Source organism: Pangasianodon hypophthalmus, chromosome 7 (genome assembly GCF_027358585.1).
Source record: "Pangasianodon hypophthalmus isolate fPanHyp1 chromosome 7, fPanHyp1.pri, whole genome shotgun sequence".
NCBI classification, from domain to species: domain Eukaryota; kingdom Metazoa; phylum Chordata; class Actinopteri; order Siluriformes; family Pangasiidae; genus Pangasianodon; species Pangasianodon hypophthalmus.
In genome coordinates this window covers 20,340,415-20,363,487 of record NC_069716.1, presented here as the reverse complement: position 1 = coordinate 20,363,487, position 23,073 = coordinate 20,340,415, and the positions used below count along the sequence as shown (strand labels likewise).

Below are 23,073 nucleotides of genomic sequence, written 5' to 3'. Positions count from 1 at the left end.
TGGAGTTGAGTTTGACCACTCGCTGACAGGCTGTCAGACATGTCTGCTGGTTTTCGGTAACTCCAGCAGAGTCTTTACTCCTGACCCCACTAGTCAACCAGAAAAGGACATGAGCATTTTGACACATTTGGGGTTAGTGGACTGAAAATAGTGTGAGTTTTTGCAGTATAGCACATTAACACATTTTCATGCAGACATGCCAAAGTGCTAAGGAAATTTTTGCAATATGTAGTTGTGAAAAGAAGCAAAGGAAGCCATAAAAATTAGAAAAAAAAAAAAAAATTGGAAAAAGCTGATTGCCTGATTATTCTGTTCCTAGTAATGAGACTGTAGATTGTTATTTATGTTCGGCTGAATCCCAAGCCTTCATGAATGATAATCTTGTCACTTAAATCGAGTGGTACAAATCTTATTTTCAGAATTAGATAAGACACTGCTGAGGAAGACATCTGAGGTAATAGATAAAAAATCTATGCCACTCTTGAATGGCAAACAGAATGTAAGATATGCAGGTGTGTGAGGAATTGCTGAAAAGTAATAACCGACATTCTGAGTACAAAGTTCAATCAAGCAGTTGGAATGTCTAGCGATGAAACAAGAATGCTAATTACTCTCTTGTTGATTACTAAGGCATGATATGATCATTGGCTACTACACAACAGATCCCTGAATCACGAATCCAAATAGAGACAGATAATGACTCACCTTATGGGGACAAGTGGCAGGAACTGCAGTCATTGTCTTGTCTGGGGTCTGGTTCTGGTTCTGAAAGGGAGAAAAAAAAAAAACATGTTCATTAATTTCTCAATCTAATAACATATAAGAAAAAAAATCTTATAACATCTTGTATTTAGAAGAAACAAGCTGACCTATTGCCTGCACAGAAATACTGAAAAAAAGAAAAAAAGGTAGTAAGTGAGTAAAGGTTAAGATCATTAATCTCTGGAGGTGAAATACAGAAATCCATGGCGCTGTTTTTTCCTCCCACATTAATGACTCTACTAATAATTGCACCATTTCCATACAACATATGCAGTAACTCCAAAACAGGATTTCATTAGGCAATTACCATTTTGTAAATATGCCTCTACATCAGACAGATACATGAAATGCGACACTAAAAAGGTTACGCTTAGCTAAGCCAACAAGGCAACAACAGATGGTCCTGCTGTTTGTGATTATGCAGGATGCAAGGCCTCTACACACTGAAGGCGACACACAAAAAACACCTTCTTTCAGGTGACCTCACAGGTGGAAAAAAAAAATCAGAAAGAGAAAAAGTAGTCCTGAGGCACCGTGGCACTCACACAACAGGCGGCAGTGGCCTCACAAACTTCTCCCTCAACTACTTCAGGGAGGCCCAGTTGATTCCAAGCAGGTGCCGCCAGTCATTTCCTCATATCCAATTATCTTCCTGTGGCACAGCTAATGCACCTTGACACTATTAATGGCTTCCTTATGGTATCACCAAGAGAGATGAAACATTGAACTGTCCAGGATTCGACATCTATATTTCATTACCACTTAGTGGAGTCAGCGTGAAGCATGGGGTAACCTAGCTTCACACCCACAGATTCATAAAAGCAAAAAGCTCCGTGCAGCAGCACTCAATAGCCTCACTTGAACACAGAACAGAGAGCTTTTTTCTTTTTTTTAGCCCCACACCTGCAACTCCTCGACTCCAAGAAAGCTCAGGAACAATAATCGAGCTTATTAATTTCTGTGACCAAATACCAATTACCGCCTGGCACCTCTACGTCTCCGTATGTTTACCCGTGGCAACAGCTTCCCCTTTAATGAGTGTGTTTCAAGCAATATGTGTCATTGTAACCTGAGCAGCGCCAACATAGGTAGCGGAGAAGGGGAGGCTAATGACGTACACCTTCTCGTGGCCACAAGGGCAGCTCAGAGGACATGTTTATTTCGGAGTGCCACTGTCAGCATCGTTCATACTGACCTGCTTCTCTACTGCAAACCAAGACGTCTTGTCCAGCTCAAAGTAGGGATGTGTGTGATATGGCGCTTATCTGATCCTGTGCTCATTTACTCATATTTGAAAAAATGATCCGACATCAACATCCCATACCACATGTTACTGTGAGATGTAAGCCTGGTGTACGCTGTCGCATTAATGAACAGACGACATGAAATGACAGCGATTTGGACTTCATGATTCCCTGATTAATCACGGCAATCAAAGCAAAGCAGAGTACGGAAATATCAAGAATAGGAATTACAGCGTTTTCCTACAATACACGTAACCTGATGAAACATCTTAAGCATAAAACTCGAGCATGAGGAGTTCGTTGCTAGGAGCACGTGCTGGCTCGGTAAGAAAAAAATATCTTCAGATGACGCTAGGTGAATGAAAATAACAGCTCTTACCCAGTATGTTTTTCTTAATGATCAGCTGCTATTGAATCAATTCTGACCCAATGAAAACAAAAGCACACAGAGCTGTACAGAAGCACTTGTGAGCACAAGAAGCGCAAGTGAAACAAAACCTGCTCTCCACTGCAACCCAGTGGATCCTAGATAACTAATGGAGCTAGCTAATGCAATTCATTAAAAATTAAAAAAATTCAAAACAATGCTTTTCATGGGCACTATTGAAAACATGAAAACATAAACAGAGCTAAATAAAATGCTCCATGATTGATTAATACTAAGTATTACTTACTCTTTTCAGTATTAGTTTCAGTGTCAATGAGTACCAAAATAAAAACATTTACACATACTCGGTCTGAAAAATGGCATCGATGCATCCCTAGTTCAATTATTCCATTCGTGTGAGCAAGATTGAACGTTTGCTCTGTAATATTTATGCACTGTGCATGTCTTTTTATGATTCATTAATAAAATAGGTTCCTGATTAGGATTATGATTCTCCTCGCTGACACTGAAATCTCGGTGGTGAAAGAATTCATGGTAATGCTTTGCTTTTCATTGCACATATATCGAGCACCCATGGGTAATTACTCCACATGACAGGTATGACATGTGCACTGTATTAACTTGTTCTATATTTTTAAATAATACATGGGCCTATTAGAATATGACACAGCTAACACACACTCACACACACACACACACACACACACTCACATGCACACACACACACACACATCCTCCCCACCGAGGCTTCACTGAGCTGCAGATGCGATTATCCGAGCCTGCGCTGACCCGGTGTGTTGTGTGCCGTGCCCTCAATCTGATATGCAGTGGAATTATACGCTGCAGTGAAAAGTTTGGGCGATGCAAATTCTAACTAGGTGGGTCAAAGCTGACATCTCAATGGTCGGCTGTTATTTTGGAGAGCTGTTAACTCTGTTAACGGAGAATGGAAGAATCGTGTTAGAACGCCACAAATTTTGAGGGGTGAGGGGAATATTTTCCATCTTGTCAACTCACTCCATTATTCATGCAGTGCCTGTGAACTACTGAAAACTGGCAACACTTCCGAGAGTTCAACATGGAAACCAGAGACAAGAACACAACAGCATGCTGATAGTACTTACATTTAATATCTAGCAATTTAATATTGAATTAACCCTTAGAAAAGTCTTTGTCACATCCTTTATTACTAGGTTTCTAATACTGCAACCACTACAGGAATTCATACATGTTTTTTTTCCCCCTTAGGCTACACAGATTCACCATTTGATTTTTTTTCTCAATAAAATTGACACTGCATGTCTTGAACTTTTTTGAATATATAACAGAATGTGATTTGAGAGGAGATTTCCAATTAAGAAATGTTAAGAGTAGACTGTCTGTGATCTGGAAGTACACGAACTTGGATGATGTTACATTCTGTGGTTTAGTGCTGTGAAAGAATATATGATTAGTTTACGATGGATTTTTTTTATCTTATATCCTGAATGACATGGGAATTTACAATCATCTGTTTATGACGCTGTTTATGAAATCAACAGAAACTGAAAGATTGTGAAATGTGAGTCTTTTCTGCATGTGGACTAATGCTAGTGCACTACACACAATACATTTTGTACACTATAAAGCACATCATCATCATCATCATCATCATCATCATCTGACTGCATGTTGAGTGACTGCAGATATGCACTTTTCATAAAATAACCAAATAAAGTATTTTCAGAAATGCTTAAAATAAATAAGGAATGTGAATATAACGTTAGGTGTATTATTAAGACTGTCTGTTGTAATAAGATAAGATAATAAAGGTAAACCTTTATTAATTCCACATGGGGAAACTAAAATGTTAAAGGAGCAGGATAATAAGAAGAATAGAATATTAAGCTAGAAATATATAAGTACAAATAGAAATATGATAGTAGCAGTGTTAATATGACAAGTATACAAAATGTATGATGTGCATATGCAGTGTGATGTGCAGGGCAGTAAATACTGTAGGTATAAATATGAAGAATGTGTAAAAATGCAGAAGTACTGGTGCAGTATATCAAATGATTGTCCATGTGCAAAAATACAATGAGTAACAGCAGGATGATGTATATTGAAGGACAGGAATATCAGCATAAGAGTGGAAAAAAAAAGTAGTGCAAGATACCAAGTTATTGTCCATATGTGCAATGCTCCATGTGAGCATATGGTTGGTTTTGTGTGTGTGTGTGTGTGTGTGTGTGTGTTTTTTTCGCAACAGTATGTGGAGTGCTGTGTCATTGGTTAAATGGGGACACTGTGCCTATAAAAGTCAGAGAAAAGCACTAGAGAGGACAGAAGTAAAAGACTCTCCTTCCCTTCTGAAGTGGAACCGGAGATGACACCTGTTTCGGTAGCTTTTAGTTTCTTGCAGTATTTTTGAAGAAGTAGCTATTTGGTGGTTAATAAGGTTAATAATAAACTGTTGTATCCTGGGTATGCAAGTCACGGGTTCCCACTGAGAAAAGACCCCAATTGGAGGTTATGCATTTTCTGTCATCCCAAGCCTTTATCACCCTACTTTTTTTTCAAAACAAAAAGTGTCTTAGAAAATTTAAATAAGTATATTGTTTACTGTGAATGAGTGAACAAGATGATTATCACATCATTTTGATGCAAAAAATCTAGGCTACAAGATCCAGTTCTCGAAAGTCTTGTGAACCAATGTTCTGTATGTGTTTTATGGCCTTATTTCAGTGACTTAAAAATTTTAGTTTTTCACTAACCACGCATAAACGCTGTTTTCTCAGCCCAGTTTGTGCTGATTACAGTATTATCAGACTTTAGCCATTAATATATTTAAAAGCAACTGAAAAAAGCACAAATGTCAGGGCATGTCAAAATTTGTCCAGGGCCCCAAAACACCCTCAGACCCCAGAGGGTTAAATTCCAGATTTATAATTCAGGACTGCTGCGGCATTTGAACATTTTATCATACAGTATGTCAGTATGTGTAAAATAAGTGATTAAATACCAATATTCCTTAGCAGCACTGACTTACCAGTCTAGTGGGAAGTCTTTCCAAAGACTAAAGTCTATTTCTTGACACGGCTTTTTAAAGAGTCAGGAGGCCAGGGACGAGTGCCTACTGTTTCGGGGCTGTTTCTTTTATTTTAGTTTAGTTAGTTGTTAGATTTTTTGCATCAATAAATAATTATCAATAAAACTTGATCGATTATATTAATAAGTGTTTAGTGGTTCGGTCTAGCGGTGGTCTTTGGGCGGGAGGGCAATCCACTCTCTTATTCATGAGCCGTAACAGTATTTTTAGAGGTAAACCAACAAGCAAATCAATAGATGTGACTAAAAAGGAAGAATATTACTTGCACTGACTTGCGAGTCTACTGGGAAGATTGCGCTTACATTTCTTGACACTGCTTCTCAAATGGTAAAGCGGGATGAGACGAGCTCCTACTGTTTAGTTTCGTTTGTACAAGTAAATCAACAACCCCCTTTTTCAGATAGTTTGATCGGTTTGTGTCACTGGTAAAATCAATACCCTTACTCAGGCACTCCCAAAACATGAAAATACTGTGACAAAAACTTTATTCCTTCTACTGAGAATACAGAACGGAACTGCTAAACCAGATTGCTCACTGAAATGTTATTACACAATGAAGCCTTGATGAAGCCTTTTGTTTCCATGAATGGAAATTAGTTCTAAGCAATAAAGAGCTTCCAAAGAACAGAGCACAAAAATGACCAGGTTCAGGTTCTAAGCATTAACTGGACTCTGTTTTTTGACTCTGTTTTTTTTTAACTCTGTAAATGTAAATATTGTAAATTTGTATTTGTCTATTATGCCAAAACCTTGTGAGCTGCTAAACAGTCTTTCGTTGTTCAAAACAATGACAATAAAAATCTATCCTATTCTATTCTATTCTATTCTAAATGTAAAATGGTAAACACTGATGGGTCCAGGATTAAATTCTTCACTCTTATAACTACATTTTTCCAATTAGTGAAAGTGATTTCCTCAAGTAGGGCATGTTCCTAGGAAAAACATTCCTTTTAACCAATCACAGTCATCTGATGTCATCAATATACACCAATATATTCCCTCTAGATGGTTCCAGACATAAAAGCTTATTGACTCCGCATTTTTCCTCATCAAATCATTAAGCAAAACGATTTATTTGCTACACTCAACCATTTAACAAGCTAGCTGCACACTAGGAACACTCTGTTGGGCTTAAATGGTTGTCTGCAAATAAAAAAAGACTAATGCTTCAATATTTCCAAGAAAGAAACATTAAAAAAAATTATTATATTATGAGCTGAAATGCAAAGCTACACATTAACATTTGTGTTCTGTAGCTTTACAATGGCTCAGCAGTGGCAGGAGTAGGTCTGAAAACTGGACTGAACAAAATCATAATGTCTCTGCCAGCCGTGTTATAGCCGGCTGATACGCAGTGTGCCGCTGCTACAAATGGGGGTGCTCTTTGAAATGACAGCTTCCCAAAAGTGCATTAAAACATCGAAAGCCCCCTGCTCCTGGTGTGCTCATTTCCTAAGCAGTGTGAAGCCCCTTCTTTGAGACAGCGCTCCAGTGCCGAGAAAAGTCTCAATTAAGGCTTTGTAACAATTCTGAATTGCAAATGCAACCATTTTAGAGAGAAAAACATCTTTACAGGAGCTTTGCAGGAATAAGTTAGGGGTTTCATATTACACCTGATGCTCTCTGCCTGTGCTGCTTGCCATTAGTGCATATTCGTTTTTTTTTAAAAGGGCCACAGCCTGCAGAAGTCTCCCTGCTGTGAGTCATGCATTTAATAGTTTGAAGAAACAAAATCAAATCACAAATTTTAACTCATTAACAGAATTGCAGTGGGGTTCAGAAGGACATATAGAAAGAGAACTAAAATTATATGCTCTGACTAGCACTTTAAACTGTGCAATCAAAGTCTGTACACTAGTTCTGTGCTAATTTATGGGCCACCACTGAGCTCTTAAAGTGTTTATTGTGCTAGGTGTCTGGTTACAAATTTTTACATGTCATTTCCACCAATTTAATAGACATATTTTTCTGCAAAACAGACTGCCAGGTGTGTGCTCTTAATAAGGGGATGTTCTTAGTAAGTTGCTTTACCAGTTTTAAGATGCACGAACATTATTAAACTTCCTCATTATCAAAAAAATAGCCTATAAGAAATCTTTACGACAGCGTTAAGACAACTCAGGGAAGTGCAGGAGATTTTAAACTTAGCCTTTTAAACTGGATATTCAGATGTACACTGTTCTGCTGGATACTTCATACTTGAGATCAAATGGATAATGTACTTCTTTGTTAACAAAGATAATCTCGCCCTGCTCATACTTACAACTAAACACACAAACATGCTTTTATGTCTATACATGCACACACACACACACACACACACACACACAAAAGCCTATCCCCAGGCGGTAATGAGTTTGCTATGTGTTTTAAAGGGATTAACAGCATTAAAAATCACATTTCATTCTTTTAGCAGAACAAAACAAAGCTGTTCATGAAAAAAGAGAGAAAAAACCTGTTCATTTATTACTGCTTTAGAGGAGCTTAAATTTAATGCATGAATATTTTATCACAACTAATGCAACCTAGCTGTGTATAAGATATGCATTCATTATGAAATCAGAGGAAAATGACAAAGACACACAGCACACACCATCTATGCAGCTATGGAAATGACAAATGAGCTAATCAATTTGTTATGCAACGGTGATGCTCTGTATTTTTTATTTTTGCAAAAAAAGAGCATGCTGCCAATGACAATGTTCACAACATGTCTTGGAAACTTGAAAGAGAAAACACATGTGGTTGTGTTTCAATTATTACCAGCTGTGGCTACAGGGGAATAAAAGAGGGCTAAGATGAGCTGAAACAAAAGCTTCAGGCAAAGAATTGACACAAATGAGCACTACAGTAGCTTTTGGCCTTAAAAGCAGTTCGTGGGAGGAGGTCTGAACACGGTTACATTAACTTGTCTTCTTCAATATACACCAGGTGGACCAGATTAAGCACTCTCTTAGATGACCCCCTTTTACAACTGACAAACAAGTAGCCTATTCAGTCAGGGGTGGAGGGAACGCGGCACTTTTCTGGCAGGATGGCACTGCAAGGCCGCCTGGCCCAGTAATATTCTCACCACACACTGAGAGGCTTTGTGCGTTTCACTTCCTGGCTGACGCTCAAGAGCACTGAAGAAAAAATTAGTTTCATTCCCACTACTTGCTCAATATTTTGTCACCTAGTTTAATTTTTTTCGAAATAAAGATGCAAGAAAAAGACAGGAGTATTTCACTCTGTGGGATTAAAGCTGTATTAGAAGGATTAAAAGATCCTTATGATCATGTGATCCCACTGTTTTGGATTTTGTGTCAGACATGAAAAAGAGAGATGAGAGAAAATGAGAGAGATGATAGTTAAAAAAATTAATACTGAAAATTAATCAGTACTAAAAAAAAAGTCAGTGGAGCTGTAAGCTTTGTTTGATGTAGTAAGTATGCAGCTAGGTGATAAAGTTTATAATAATAATAATAATAATAATTATTATTATTATTATTATTATTATTATTATATTTATTTTACATTTGTTTATTTGCCAACTCCACTCCTCCACCACCACCATTTTTAGCAAGAGAAAAGAAACAAGGTTTTCAGCTTTTCAGCACGCAACAGCAGATCCGCTCCAGAGTCCCCAGGCACTGCTATCAAAGAGCTTCTCCGCAGCTGATCATTAGCAATTTCGGAGCCTTAGGCAACTCTGGGACCCCAGACTGCGTGGTATAATTTAGCGTCTGTCTTGGCCATACAATCAAGAGGCCATACTGTACATTTAGCATTTCCAGACAAAAAAAAAAAGGATTAGGGGAAAGAGAACAGTTGGCATTTGACTAATAAAGTTAACTTACAATACAATAAACTATGGCACATTTTTGTGCATATTCTGCAGAATCACTTCCAATTACTTCAATGAATTCCACTGTCACATAAAATCCAGGACAAATCAAAACAAGCTCCTATGTGACTTAAAGAAGCGGAAGAATCACATTTTTGAGCAGTCCACCTGAAGATGCGGTTTCAGGCTCAAGTCATCAATGGTTGATTGAATATCTCTTTAATAGCAAAAGAAAAAAAGAGTCAGAGCAGCCATCTGTCACATGGTGAAATGGGTCCTGTCAGTCATATTCAGTCTAAGCTCATAGATTCAGCCTGATGTAGCCTGGCAGGTAAGTTCTATATATACTCTCTGGGTCTTGCCATTGCCTTACAAATATACCATGCTTGAAGATTGAAGTGTGTGGATATAGAAAATCCCAACTTCAGGCCAGCGACAACCCAATTCACATCTTGAACCAAATTCCAACTTCTCTACAATGTATGTAATTTATACATACAGTGCAATATACAATACATAAAAGTCATAAGTGGCTTTTGATACACAGCTTGATTTAAAAATATTAACACTTCCATCCAACATTTCTTACAGTACTTTTGTTGTTTTTGTGCACAAGTGGAGATCTTTTGAAGCAGTGAAGTTACATTTGGCAGTCTGTAATTAGTAACCTAACCTCCTTGCATTATAATGCTGCAATGTTTCCACTACAGTGCTGTAGTGTTATATAACTGTTTACATTTTTTCATTATGCTTTAATCACCTTGCATATAGAGATCTAACCAAACGTAAATACATTATTCAGTTATTCAGAATGAAAAGAAACGTGTTCTGACAGAAATACAGAAAAATACAGATTACACATATGAGGTTTTTACTGTGGTTTTTCTTTTAAAGCTTGCCAGAGAGGTTCACAGGGCATCTGGTTGAGACTAAAGGTGTGCATTAGGGCTGGGATCCTGCAGGGTGCAAGAACAAAGATGCAAGAACGGGATATTTATTTCTTTCAAGTAAGTGTGAGTGAGCTGTCAGATATGAAGCTTGTAGGAAAACAAAGACCTTTTTTCATTAATATGAACATACAGCGTTCATTCATTCATTCATTCATTCATCCTTAGTAACTGCCTGGTCAGGGTTGCAGTGGTTTAAATCAGGTTACTACTTTGTTTATATTTTGGGAAATAGAACCAACTAAATCTGTTCAAAAATATTACAGGCAGGTTCAACCAAATAAAAAAAGAAATGCACTAGCAGGATTTGAAAAAAAAAAAAAAAATTGTCCTCCAGTTGAGACCAAGTACAGTCTTGAGCAATGTCGCTGAGGTTACAGTAACTGACAGACCCAGAATTCACATATGTAAGTAAAAATTATGGTGTCAGTACCATGGTATGAACAAAAATGGGTAGAACAATAAACAAATACTCACAACCTTAAAAACATCAGCAGCATTGTTTCTCTCCTAATCCCTTACTACAGCTAAATATGCTTCGAAATTCAAATGAAGTGCTCCTGTCAGTCATTTAATCCTCCATACTAGACAGTGTTTTAAAAAAGTGTCCTGGATGTAGAAGGTACAAATATAAATATTAATACAATACATTGTAGCTGCAGCAAAATTGACAGCTCCTGAGCTAGTTAATACCCCTAACAGTAATGTTAACTAAAGGTATCAAGCTGTTTTATTGAGGATTACATGTTTGCAGTGGCTGGAGACTAACAGTGGAAATCTGACTACATTTAATATATGACCACATTGAAAAGTCTAAGAAAAGTCCAATATTTCAGTCCGCTACATTTCCTGGTATTGGGACCTGGTCTAATAATGAGCTTTACTTGATATCTGTTTTTGGAGTTTGTTGTTTGTGCTGGTGGGAACCAATGAAAACAGGAGTACCATAAACAGAAGTTGCTGAGTTTTTTTTTATTTATCCAACACCCTCTCTAATCTTGGTAAATAATACATTTACCACGTTCACATTTTGTGTCTCAAAAAAAAAAAAAAAACACTCAGTGTTTGATTACATTTTGAAAATGATTTTCTATTTGTGAGCTGAGATTACTGAAGCCCATCATCCCTACAAACCTACCAAGTTTTATCAGCAATTTCATTGCTACACAATACATTTCATCTCCAAGTGTGTTCAATTTTGCTTCAAACGACTTCGGCGTGATTATGTATATCAGTCCTTTAAAATAATAATGTGTGTGCCAACTGGAACGGCACTTGTGTGTTAAGCTTGCATAAACTTAGTTTAGATTGCCCATTTGGTGCGGAGGGTCTTTCCTGGCATGTGCCTGTCGGGGGCTCAGACCAATTTGTCATTCCAAGCCCGCTTTGTGTGCTGCCAGCACTGAGATGATGGCCATGCTCTGATCCTGGTGGCACCCTGGGACAAGGCCAAGTGTTTCACACACACCACACAGGGACAAAAGAGCTTGTGCCTGCTGATCCCTGTCTCCGAGGGAGAGGAACAGAAGAACAGGCTTTGCAGAACTTCTCCTCTATACAAGTAAAGAGCTCAGTCACTAGAATATGTGTGACAAGATACAGCTCCCTCTGAATGGAGCTCAGACTCCAATGTGGTTTGAGCCTCAGTTCGAAAATGTTAACTGCTTTTTGGATGCATTGAATAATTGACAGTTTTAAGGAGATGCATGAAGAAACTATATTTACTGCATATTTAGTTATGTGATAATATATACCACACAGCTTAGAGTAAGTTCTTTGTAATGTTTTACTCAATGCTTTTTATGTTGTATTTGAAAGTGCTTTATGTTGTCTCAAAATATTGTGAAAATTGGCTTTTTCCTGTATTTTGATTTCTAGACCATAAGAAAAAAAATCTGTTTCTAGTGCAGTTTCTCCAATTTAGCAGTGCCATTAGCAGTGTCTCTTTATCCGTGATAAACTAGAGAGGCATCTGAATACTCTACTGTGAGTAGCCCATGTCCAGAGGTTTCACTGGCATGTTTTGCGTCCACTTATTTCCTTAGATAGAAGAGCCACTGCAAACAAATACAAAGTTATTCTAATTGATCACCTTTATCCTATGTTGAAAAATCTCTATCCTGATGGGAGTAGTAGCTTCCAGCATGATCCCCCACTCACTGAGCGGTTTCACGAGTGTGAAAATGATGTAAATCATATACTATGACCTTCCCAGTCACCAGATCTCAACCCAATTATACACCTAAGGGAGATTTTGGATTGACAGTGCTCTCCACCACCATCATCGAAACACCAGTTGAAAGAATATCTTTTGGAAGAACTGTGCACATCCATTCAGTACAGTTCCAGAGACTTGTAGAATCTTCACCAAGGTGCATTGAAACTATTCCTGAGAACTGTGGTGGTCCAACACCTTACTAATACACTTTATCTGTTTTGTTCTTTCATTTGTATTAAAGGAGAGTATTTTTTGGTTACATACTCTACATACAAGGACGTTCATAACATATAAAATGCTTGACTTCTATGGAATTTATGCTTCACTTACATGCACAAATGAAAAAAAACAAAATAGAAATGGCAACAAGCGCAGCACAGGCAAAGCTCGTGTTTTACACGCCTCTGACACAGCTGGTGTGGATTGATATGCTTGTCAAAATGGAAACATTACTGGCGTGTTCGAAACGCATGTCACGGGCACTAAAAAATGCTTCAGAAACATGTCTGGTTTGAATTGGCCTAAATGGAGCTAGAAGATGACATAACACTGTTTCAGAGTAAAAGTCAAGTACTCAAACATACAGTGACAACCCACAGAAAAGCAGGGAGCGATCACCTGCACTGAAAGCACTTTAAATGATGGATATTTTCATATTTTTGCAGTTTAAAATTTTTGAATTATTGAAAAGTTTGTGCCTTCTTAAAGTTACATTGCGTAGGACATTTTGAATAATAATAATAATAATAATAAAAAAAACATGAATATTGAATCAGGGGACAAAAATACTCTATAATAAGATGTTCTTCAGCTGCTGTGAGTCACCCTGACAAGTCTGTAATAGAACTTCACAGTCAGCAGTGTCTTGTTGGAATTGGCTTGAAATTTGTACATATACATCATAAACCAGGTTAGACACAAACGTTAAGCACGAAAGAAGGTCAACTACAGAGTGACAGACAGGAGCAGGCAGCCAAGCAGAGGACAGAGTGAGAGGGTAAACAAAACAAATCAGAGTCAGAGTGACAATATAATACCGTAAGAGGAAAAAGGATTCAAGATCGATGGAGTTTTTCCTTACTGAAAAAGCAAGACACTTATTTGTTCTCTAATTTGGTGTGAAGCCAGTGAATTATTTTCATTCACTGTATCCTTGTTGTGGAATTTGTATTATTACTCAGGTGAGAAGTTGTTGAGCTAGAGAACTCATGATAGCCATCCAGTGTCTAGCGAAGTTACATGGAGTTACATGAAGTTTTTTGCGTTTTAGCTATCTTACTCATGGAAAATGCATTTGACAGGCAGAGATTAGATACTAAAATGCATAGAGAACACATAACAGGTAGTAAAAATACACACACTGGTAGCGACTAGAGGTGATACCTTTGGCCTCTATGCTGTAGATTAGCTAGCTAGCTAGAGTTTGTGGGCTAGCTCGATCATCCTCAGAGATGAATGGATCAACAGAGACATGGGCATATACCAGTGTTTTTTTTTAAATAAAAAATAAATGTTTTGTCAGTACACAATTAGTGTCATTAGTATTTGGACGTACTACTTACTACACATTATGGTGTTTGGGAAGTATAATCTCTCTCAATGTGTAATAACACGTTCAGCAAAATTACAAAATCTTACATCCTGTAGCTTTAATTCTGTCTTCTTTATTTCAATAATACAAGATAATGTTTCAAATCATGTTTCAAACATTGTCAGTTTTGAGTCTTTTTCACTCCAGAGCTTCAGAATTATTTAATGATTTTTTTAAAAGCGTAACACATGCACTAACATGCCAAAAAGAGGTCTACTGGCACATTTTTCCCCATTTCAAGCACTTAACATATAGCACAAGGAGGATACAAACTGAATACCACAATTCTAAATAATATACTCTTACAAAAAGGTTCCTCAAGGGTTCTTTGGATGTTTAAGGGTTCTATCTTTTTTAGAAGTTTTGTGGAAATTAAACCTTTTGTGAAAGGCTTCCTCCAGATGGACAAGGCAAGAACTTTTTATGGTGCTAAATGGAGCTTTTTCTCTAAGGGCATACTCCATTATATAGTGTAACATCTATGCATACTATTTTTACATTCTTTTTAGTAGGCAAGTATGTGATTTGGGACATACCCTCAGGTTTGTATTGACCTAACCCTAGCTAGCAAACTCAACAATATCTCAAAATGTAAAAGGTAACTAAAGACCCAGACAATGTTCCTGCTGCAAAATGGTTAATAAATTCTTTCGTTTGCTTCCCAAAGACAAAACTTTTCATAAACATTGGTTAAAGTTCATTTTCGACAATCGCTTAGGGTTGGATGCAAGTACAAACATTTATTTTTGAATGCCAACAGTCCAAAATCCAAAAATCTACAAATAGGCAAGTGGCCAAAGATATTGATATCAGGCTTACACATAGATCCAAAGGCATAAAAAAAAAAAAAAAAAAGAAAAAAAAAAAAAAGCCGACATAAAGGTCAAGGATAAATTTAGACAGAATAAGAAAGAATGGGGCTGGAGTGTCTTTACTGTACACTAAACACTATACAGTCATAATATTGTTAGATATTATGATTTTAATTTATTTATCATCATTTACAAAGTGTTAGCACATGTTTTTAATGGGATATCTATTGAGTTAATCATATTACTTATATGTGCAAGTAAAATGGGATCAAGATTTTGAATAAGTCACGGATCCCACAGAATTGATGTGGATTTAAATGTTAGTTATGTTGAAAATGCTTCACTAAAGTCTCCCTAACATGTGCACGTGATGATTTAACACACTAATAGTGACAGTGCCAAATGTGTTTTTTTTGACTTCTTATGTACTTTTAAGAATTTGAGAAATTCTTCTGCTGCTTTTGAACCATTTTATACAATTGATACTGTAGTCCACCTGGAATCCTGGCAGTTTATATATATTGTATCAAAGGACCTTTAGTGTAACAACTGTTATTATTAAACAGCTGTGATATTATTTTAATAATACAGTAAAACATGCAGTATCATTAACCTCACTGTTTTATTTTTTTCCATTGGTCATTTGTCCTTATTGTTCATTTTAACAGTTTCATTTTTATCATTTCTAACAGTAATTTGATATACTGGTACACTCATGTTTTATTAATATTCATTCAATTTTATTTAATCAGTTATTATTATTACTTAATTTGCTTTTAATTTGTATTAATGGATAAACCTATATAACATTTTTGTGAACTGTAATGAAATCATAAGAGTTTGATAAAAAAAAAATCATTTCAGTTGCACTTTATTTTCTTGGCTGGTAATTAACTACTAATTAATAGGTAAGACTGTGGTAAGTAGCTGTTATTTAATAGGGAAATTTATGGTAAGTAACCGGTATGTATTAGGTAAGTAAGTGCTAATTACACATATTCTCCGGTAAATACCAAATCGCACTTTGCTGGATATTCAAGTAGATAGTAACTATAGTACCACTAGTAAAGTATCTATAGTAATCTATAGTTGTACGTTTTGTAGTTCCACTTGGTACAATAAGACAATAATTAAGCAGAAGTTACTGGTAAGTCCTCTGTGGTGATAGGACAATGTGCTAACTGGACTGTAAAATAAAGTGCATTTGGTGTATGGTACTTAATTCTGAACTATTATGATCTTTGTGGTATTTAAAGCACAGCCACAGATAAACAATATTTCTAGGTACTTATACAAATATCTCATTTGTAGTACAGTGGAAATAGAACTGTAAAATAAAGGGAATTTTTACATCATAAGTAAACAGTAACTATTTGCTTGTCTTTGCCATTAGAAGCACATAATCAGACAATACTAACAGGTACATTTGCTAGTAGCTCTTTTATAATGCAAAGGAAAAGGGATTGTAAAATTAAGTACATTTTGTATGAGGTAATAAAGTGCACTAACTATTATCTTGTCTTTCTTGGGCAATTATTGCCTTATGGCACCAAGCACTACCGAAGTATCAATAAGTACTTGAATATCCAATAAAGCTATTTAGAATGTAATTGAATTTTGAATGACCACATACTTACCTACTCAATACCAAATATTTACCACAAATTTCCATATTAAATACAAGCTAATTTCCATATACTTACCTATTACATACTAGATACTTACCATGTACTTACTTATTAATTACTAGTGACCTACTATTCTGTAAAATATACTGCTACCAAAATTTCTGTCAGATTCTTCCGTTAGGATTATGATGTTCATTTGTAAGGCCACATCAAGTGAATTCACATTTGTTACAGATAAAATTAGTTTATCATATTTAGTTGCATTTAGTTAGTAGTGAGCTGAAGTTGCCCAAATATGTCGTGATGGGATAGTGAGACTCCCCGAAACTGACATACACCCAACCAAATTAGCAACATTAGCTAATTATGCTAGCTCTGGCACAGAAACAGCCCATAATGTTTTGTTATATTCACACGATGCTAGAGCTTCACATTGTTTCACCTGTGGCTGGTCTTAGATGAAAATAAATGGCATTTTTATGTCACGTACGTTCTAATAGACACATTTCAGAGGGTTTTATGAATTGTGTCATCCTCGCCGGTACTGTTATTCTCATATTTTCTCTCTAACCAAAAGTGTAGTACATCTTATGCTCTCACTTCATTTTTATTCCTTGTTGCTTCTTACGGTTTTGAATTTTTCATGTTCAGTCATAACCCACTCAGTTGTGTAGTTCAGACCAGTAGCTCAGACCAGATCCGAGCTGACCTTATTGGAATGCGAAATGTGAAAAGAATCAATCAAAACACAAAGGAAAGGGAAAAGAAATTAATAACTGCATATGCAAATTGCTGCCTGTTGCCTAAATTACATACCCAGTCTCTCTGCAAATGCATGTGAAATTGTGATCTTTAAAAAGGAAGACAGGAATTCAAAGCCTTTAGACCTTAGTATTTTATAAGCTATTAAGACTGGACTGAAATACAGCAAGGATTGTGCACATTAGCCCAATGTCTTCTTATACACTATATTATTGAATCCTTTCTTGATTGGATAACAAATATAGTCGTATGATTCATTCTTTTCAAACTTTCTTTAGCTATGCTGTAAAAGATTATGAAGTGTTGTTAAAAGGATGTTTTAAATCATCTGAACAAATAGTGTCTTGAGAGCTGCTTTTTATCTTGTCAGAACAGTAAGAAGTGTACGCTGAGTACTCTTTGCCACTTTTAAAAGCCTTTGTCATGGATTTGGATGGTTCAGGGTGCAAATATCCTTCTTTTTTTTTTTATCCATATGATCTTCACCCAGCAATGAGCACAAGATTACTCATACAATTATGGAAGCATTGCTTTATCATGCGTCTTATATAATGGCACACTAAAAAAAACCTCAATGTCATGTGGGTTCTAACACCTCCATATTGTGACAAAAATATTGGTGAGACGTAAGAGAACCATTTAAAGGTTAGACATATACTGTATATGCATTCTGTTCTGTTTCTCCACAGAAACGGTACAGAAAAGGGTCTGGCTGGATATCTCTTCAGAGTTCATATGACACATCAGTATTATTGTAGCACTTAAACAATACACTTTTTTTTCTCAGGGAGATTTTATTTAAAGGAGACCTACACTGAGCCCTCAACACATTCATAAGCACTTCATAAAACTTTCAGAAAACTCTGCTAGAGGATTTGTGAAAGGCTTATGTCAAAACCTGTTAAGTGACTCTAGATGCTTTATGCTAGATGTTTTCTTTACATGAGACAAAGAATAGAGAAAAACCCTCAATTATCACTAAGAGTAGACAGTTTAAGGTTGTTGCTGTAGATTTGTTTGTTATTTTTTATCATCATCTTACATGTTATTTATTTGATTTCAGTAACAGCATATTCTCTGGAGAAACATCAAACCACGACAAATTCTGAAATGACGGCTTCTCCATATGTGCATAGAATAAATGGGGTCAAGTCTGATCTTTCATCCACTTTGTCAAAGAGATTTTTTTAAAAATCTATATTTGGAGTAGTCAGCAAAATGAACAATTTTGTCTGCAGTGTCTTGGACCAGTATAAATTGTCTATCTTCATTAAGGCTTAGTAAGGACAGAGAAATGTACATTTTAAAAAATGAATTTTGCTTGAATAAAGCACTAATTGATTATGTGTTGCTTGTTGCCGAGACTCTGAGACAGGTTACTTAGGTATGTGTGGGTGTGTGTGTGTGTGTGTGTGTGTGTATGCATTTGTAGAGAAGTTGTCTTAAGGTCGAAGAAATGCCCTCCCACCACTTGAGTTGAGCTCACTGGCATAGGGGAGGGACTTGCAAGGTAGGGAGGAGCAAGCAAGGTAGGGAGAGGGAGGGGGTGGGGGATTAGTGTATGCTGGCACAAAAAAAAAAAAAAACTGAAATTTAATTATCATGCAGTTGGACCATGAGCATTACTGAGAAGAAGAAAAGGACATTCTCTTTTATGCAAAATCATTTACTACATACGATATATACAGCAAATCCTCATGCATTGGTTTCTAAAAGATGCACACAAAGCTTTTAAATGTGTTATAAAATTCCAATCTTGTGCCTTATTTGGAAACGCAAGACGCAATCACAGCTGTTGTTAATGACCATCCTTCTATCAGTAGGTGTATGGTATAGAGATTCAAGCGATAGTTTGCTATGAAAAGAGGAGTGACTCAGTGTCTGGCTCCTCAGATGACTACACCTCCTGCTAAGAAAGAGCTCATTTGTAAATTCACGCCACTGTCCTTCAGGATGATTAGCCCGATTCCAACTGCATAGTTCTCTTAATGTTGCCGTTCCATTCAAGTGAACAGAGCAATCACATTACAGCTCGGGTTCAGATGAAAACAGAGGGCTTTCAACATGTGGGGATACACACACACACACACACACACAAATAACCCGTTAGGTGGTTACCTTTGTTCCCCACTGCTATTGTACGGCGGTAAGCTAATGGCTTTTGGCAGGGATGAGGATGGGCTTTGTGGGCCTCAATGCAGCGCAACACATCAAATCAAGTTTCCACACTGCCAAAGGTCATGTGTGGCCAGCGGCATTCCAGCACTGAGACCCACTGCACGCAAAACTTTTTTTTTTTTTCTTTCTTTCTTTCTTTTTTTTTTTTGGGGGGGGGGGGGGGGCAATTATATTCAGTTATGTTAACAACTGAAAATGTCAAATGGTGTCAAAGGAGGAGAAGTTTAATTGTTCAACAGCGCCCCAGTGATAACTTTTATCATGGATTTTTTCTTCTTTCAGGGAAAATTGCAACCCTTTTGTCACAGTAGACAGTCATCCGTATGTGCTACCTTTCCATCAGCCAGAATTTGCTAAAACCTACCCGAGTTGCAATTTAAGCTACAAAAAACATGCACTTTATCCAAGTCCGAATATGTATTATGTCTTAAAATGGACCTCCATTTTAATAAACAATTTCTGCATACAAAAGGAGGACATTTTGTAATAAATTCAACCTCCTACTATAGGACATAACAATTCATTTTCAAAGATTATTCCAAAAGGAACAATAAAGCCTGTGTAATAACAACATAGAGACATTTATTTGTGTTTTACTGCGGCACTCAGTAGAGGACACAAATCCTTAATCCTCCCCAAAGATAATAACTATTCAATCCTCATTCCCAGACGGAGCTGTTTCAGGAAGGATAGAGCAAGCCAGTGGAGGTTCTTCTCAACATAAATAGAGATGAGCTAAAACACTAATAATTGGAAAGAGAAATAGTGCAGATTTCAGACCATATATCAGAAATACACTTCTGCATTTTGCATCTATATTTATAAATGTGTGGAAGAGAGGTGCTAACCTACAGCATACTCGAATATCACCTCAGACCCTGTGCAGCGACCCACACACTCTTCAGCGTTAATGAGTGTGCTCCCTGCTTCCCTCTGTCCTGATGTGAGAGGTGCTTGGCTTGATTCATTTGCTTGACATTACTCAGTGTTGTAATTAAGAGCCCTGCGACAACATCGTGCTGATTGTTATCCGCATCTACGCAGCTAATAAAATCGTGCCAATTGTTATGCAAATCCATTTAAATAATGAAGATAATCAAAACAATGCAAGAGAAGGCATCGCTGAGTGAAAGAAAATAAAAGGACTGCACAGCCCTTTGACCGATGATCTGGAGGCAGAGTCTATTAAAGATCCATCTGAGAAGTAAATAAGTTTTCTTCCTCTCCGCCAAAGCAGTGCTCCTAGGTCCATCTTGCACACACCGAGACTTTAGCAACTCTCCTATATGCTTCAGGAGGGTAAAGACAAAGAAGTGGGCATGAGTGATGAGCTTCTCTGTTTTCTTTTTTTAATCTTTCTTTCCTTTCTTATTCTCTACTGCCTGCTGCTTTACCTTCCTCTCTATTACACTGTCTCTTTCTTTCTTCTTCCCTCCTGTGTCTCTTTATATCGTGGCTCTTTTATTCCACTGCACGGCCACACTGAACCCCGCCAAGCCTCGACTGCTGGATATGGCCGAAAGCCGTTGGCGGCTAAAGAGACACAGCTCTGACTGCCAGGTACTCGCTGCCAGCTGCCGGCTTTGGGCCATGCCTCCCCAGCAACTCCTAGCCCTGGGGACACCCCAAGAGGGGAACAGAGAACAAGCGATGCCCACCTACACTCCACTGTCTGCGGGGAGGGAAGATTGGCACCCTTGGCTGCGGCGTCGGGGCCGCTGGAGTGCTCATTATGGCTCAGTAGGGACTGGAGTCCAGGGCATCCAGTGTGTGGCTCAGCAGCTCATTATAACTGCCTTTGAGTCAGTGGAGCCAGAGAGGCAGAGCCTGCGGAGGAGATAGTAGAAAGGAGGGCTGCCAGATTAAACTTAATCAGAGCCACGTGGAGCGGCGAGAGCACATTTCCCCAACTCATCTCGCCCCATCCTCGCTGGTGTAAATCATGGCTTTCGTTTCTGCATCCTGAACTATAAGAACATATCAGTTATGCTATACATTCACAACAGAATGCATGATTTCAATTATGCCGTTATTTCCTCAGCTCTGTGAGCCGTTGGCCGCGTAAGTCCAAAAGTTGGATCAACATTTATGCAGGATTTTTCAGTGGTATCTAGACCACCGCCTTTAAAAACAAACCTCACCTGTACACATGAATAAACTTGAGGAAAGAAAATATGGCATAAAGAACATTTTTCTCCTTGATACCACTTAACTCAAAAACAAGAAAAAATTAAAAATTAAAAACAAAAAACCCTAATATGATGATTATATAAATGAGGAGATGGCAAACATAAATAAATATCTAATAGGAGTCTATTAGTGTATTGCCAATTCAGTATTATTATTGCTGTATGTATAGTCCTAGTAGTGATCATCATATTACTCCCTGCAAATTTGTTGAAAAAGACAGCGGCAGTAGAATGAATACTGCTCTTTACTTGAGCTGATATCACGCAAGAAAAATGGCCTTAAGTCCTAAGCTCAGAATCTCATGTAACTGAGACAAACTCTACCCCATGTGAGCAATTCTGAATATCCCTTAAGTCTGTAGTTACATCTGAAGACTGAATACCGATGTGCGCAATTTCTGTATTAAATCCTATCAACTCTAAGGCCCTATATTTGTTTTGGTCAGACCATTTTCAGAATATTTTCACTTCAAAGAGAGTGGTGAATAAATAAATCATACAGCACTACCTTAATGGACAGACTGCAGGGGAAAAATATCTTCAGAAGTCTTACATAATTACAGTTGAAATATAAAATATTCAAAAGTCTGATTTCTTTGAATCAATCAACATATGAAGTGAACGCTTCCTGTGTTTGTATTTAAGCAGATGAATAAAGCCTGTGTATCACACAGTTCATCAAAATATGACAACGCTGCTTCTTAGAAGGCTGTCATCATTTTGGCATGTTACAATAACTGCGCAGTGATAGCAAGCGAAACTTTTGAGCAGCTTTTGTTCTTTACTGGTCCTGTGCAGGCAGTTTGTACTGCTCAGAAGGGATTAATGAAAAGCGTGTGATGTGATTTGCATAACTGAATTGCCTTCCTTGCACACCTCCCCTTAGGTATTGAAACATTCTGAAACATTCTTTGAAACAAACTGTCAAGCGGCTGTCTTCTTACCAGGAATACAAAGAGCTCACTACGCTGCAGCCTGACACACACTAAACGCAGGATACGCTTCTCTACCTCAGAATACGCTCTCTGCCTGTAAGCTTAAAATGAAATCAACCTAATGCAGAATTACCATATGTAAATGTGTGTTTAATGCAGTCCACACAAAGTATTTGTTTTGAAATAAGGAAAAAATACATTTGGAAAAGTTTATTTAATAGTATCTGAGCACCTGAAGTTGTCAGAAGATGTTCTAATTTCACCACCATCGATTCATCAGCTTGTTTCCTTATAGGATTTCATTTTAGAGAGAGAAAGAAGTCTTTCAAGTTCAGTAAGAAAAGCTTGTACTGAAGGGTCTTTTAAGTTCCCGCATTTACTTCGGATTGATCACAACTTTTTTAACATCTAATGGCCATTTGAGGCAATTTATTCCGTGCTACTTTCACAACTGTTACCACAGCTTCCAAACTGCATTAACTGCAATTCTCTTCATATTCAT

The 23,073-nt window shown here is 37.3% G+C and overlaps 1 protein-coding gene across 1 annotated transcript in view; it reads right to left on the bottom strand.

The window, feature by feature from the left end:
* Positions 1-23,073, bottom strand: part of pcdh11 (protocadherin 11) — a 185,363-nt gene that overhangs the window by 104,546 nt on the left and 57,744 nt on the right. The window contains exon 4 of the mRNA XM_026918539.3: positions 706-765. Within this exon, the coding sequence (XP_026774340.3) occupies positions 706-765 (60 nt within the window). The remainder of the gene's footprint in view (positions 1-705; positions 766-23,073) is intronic.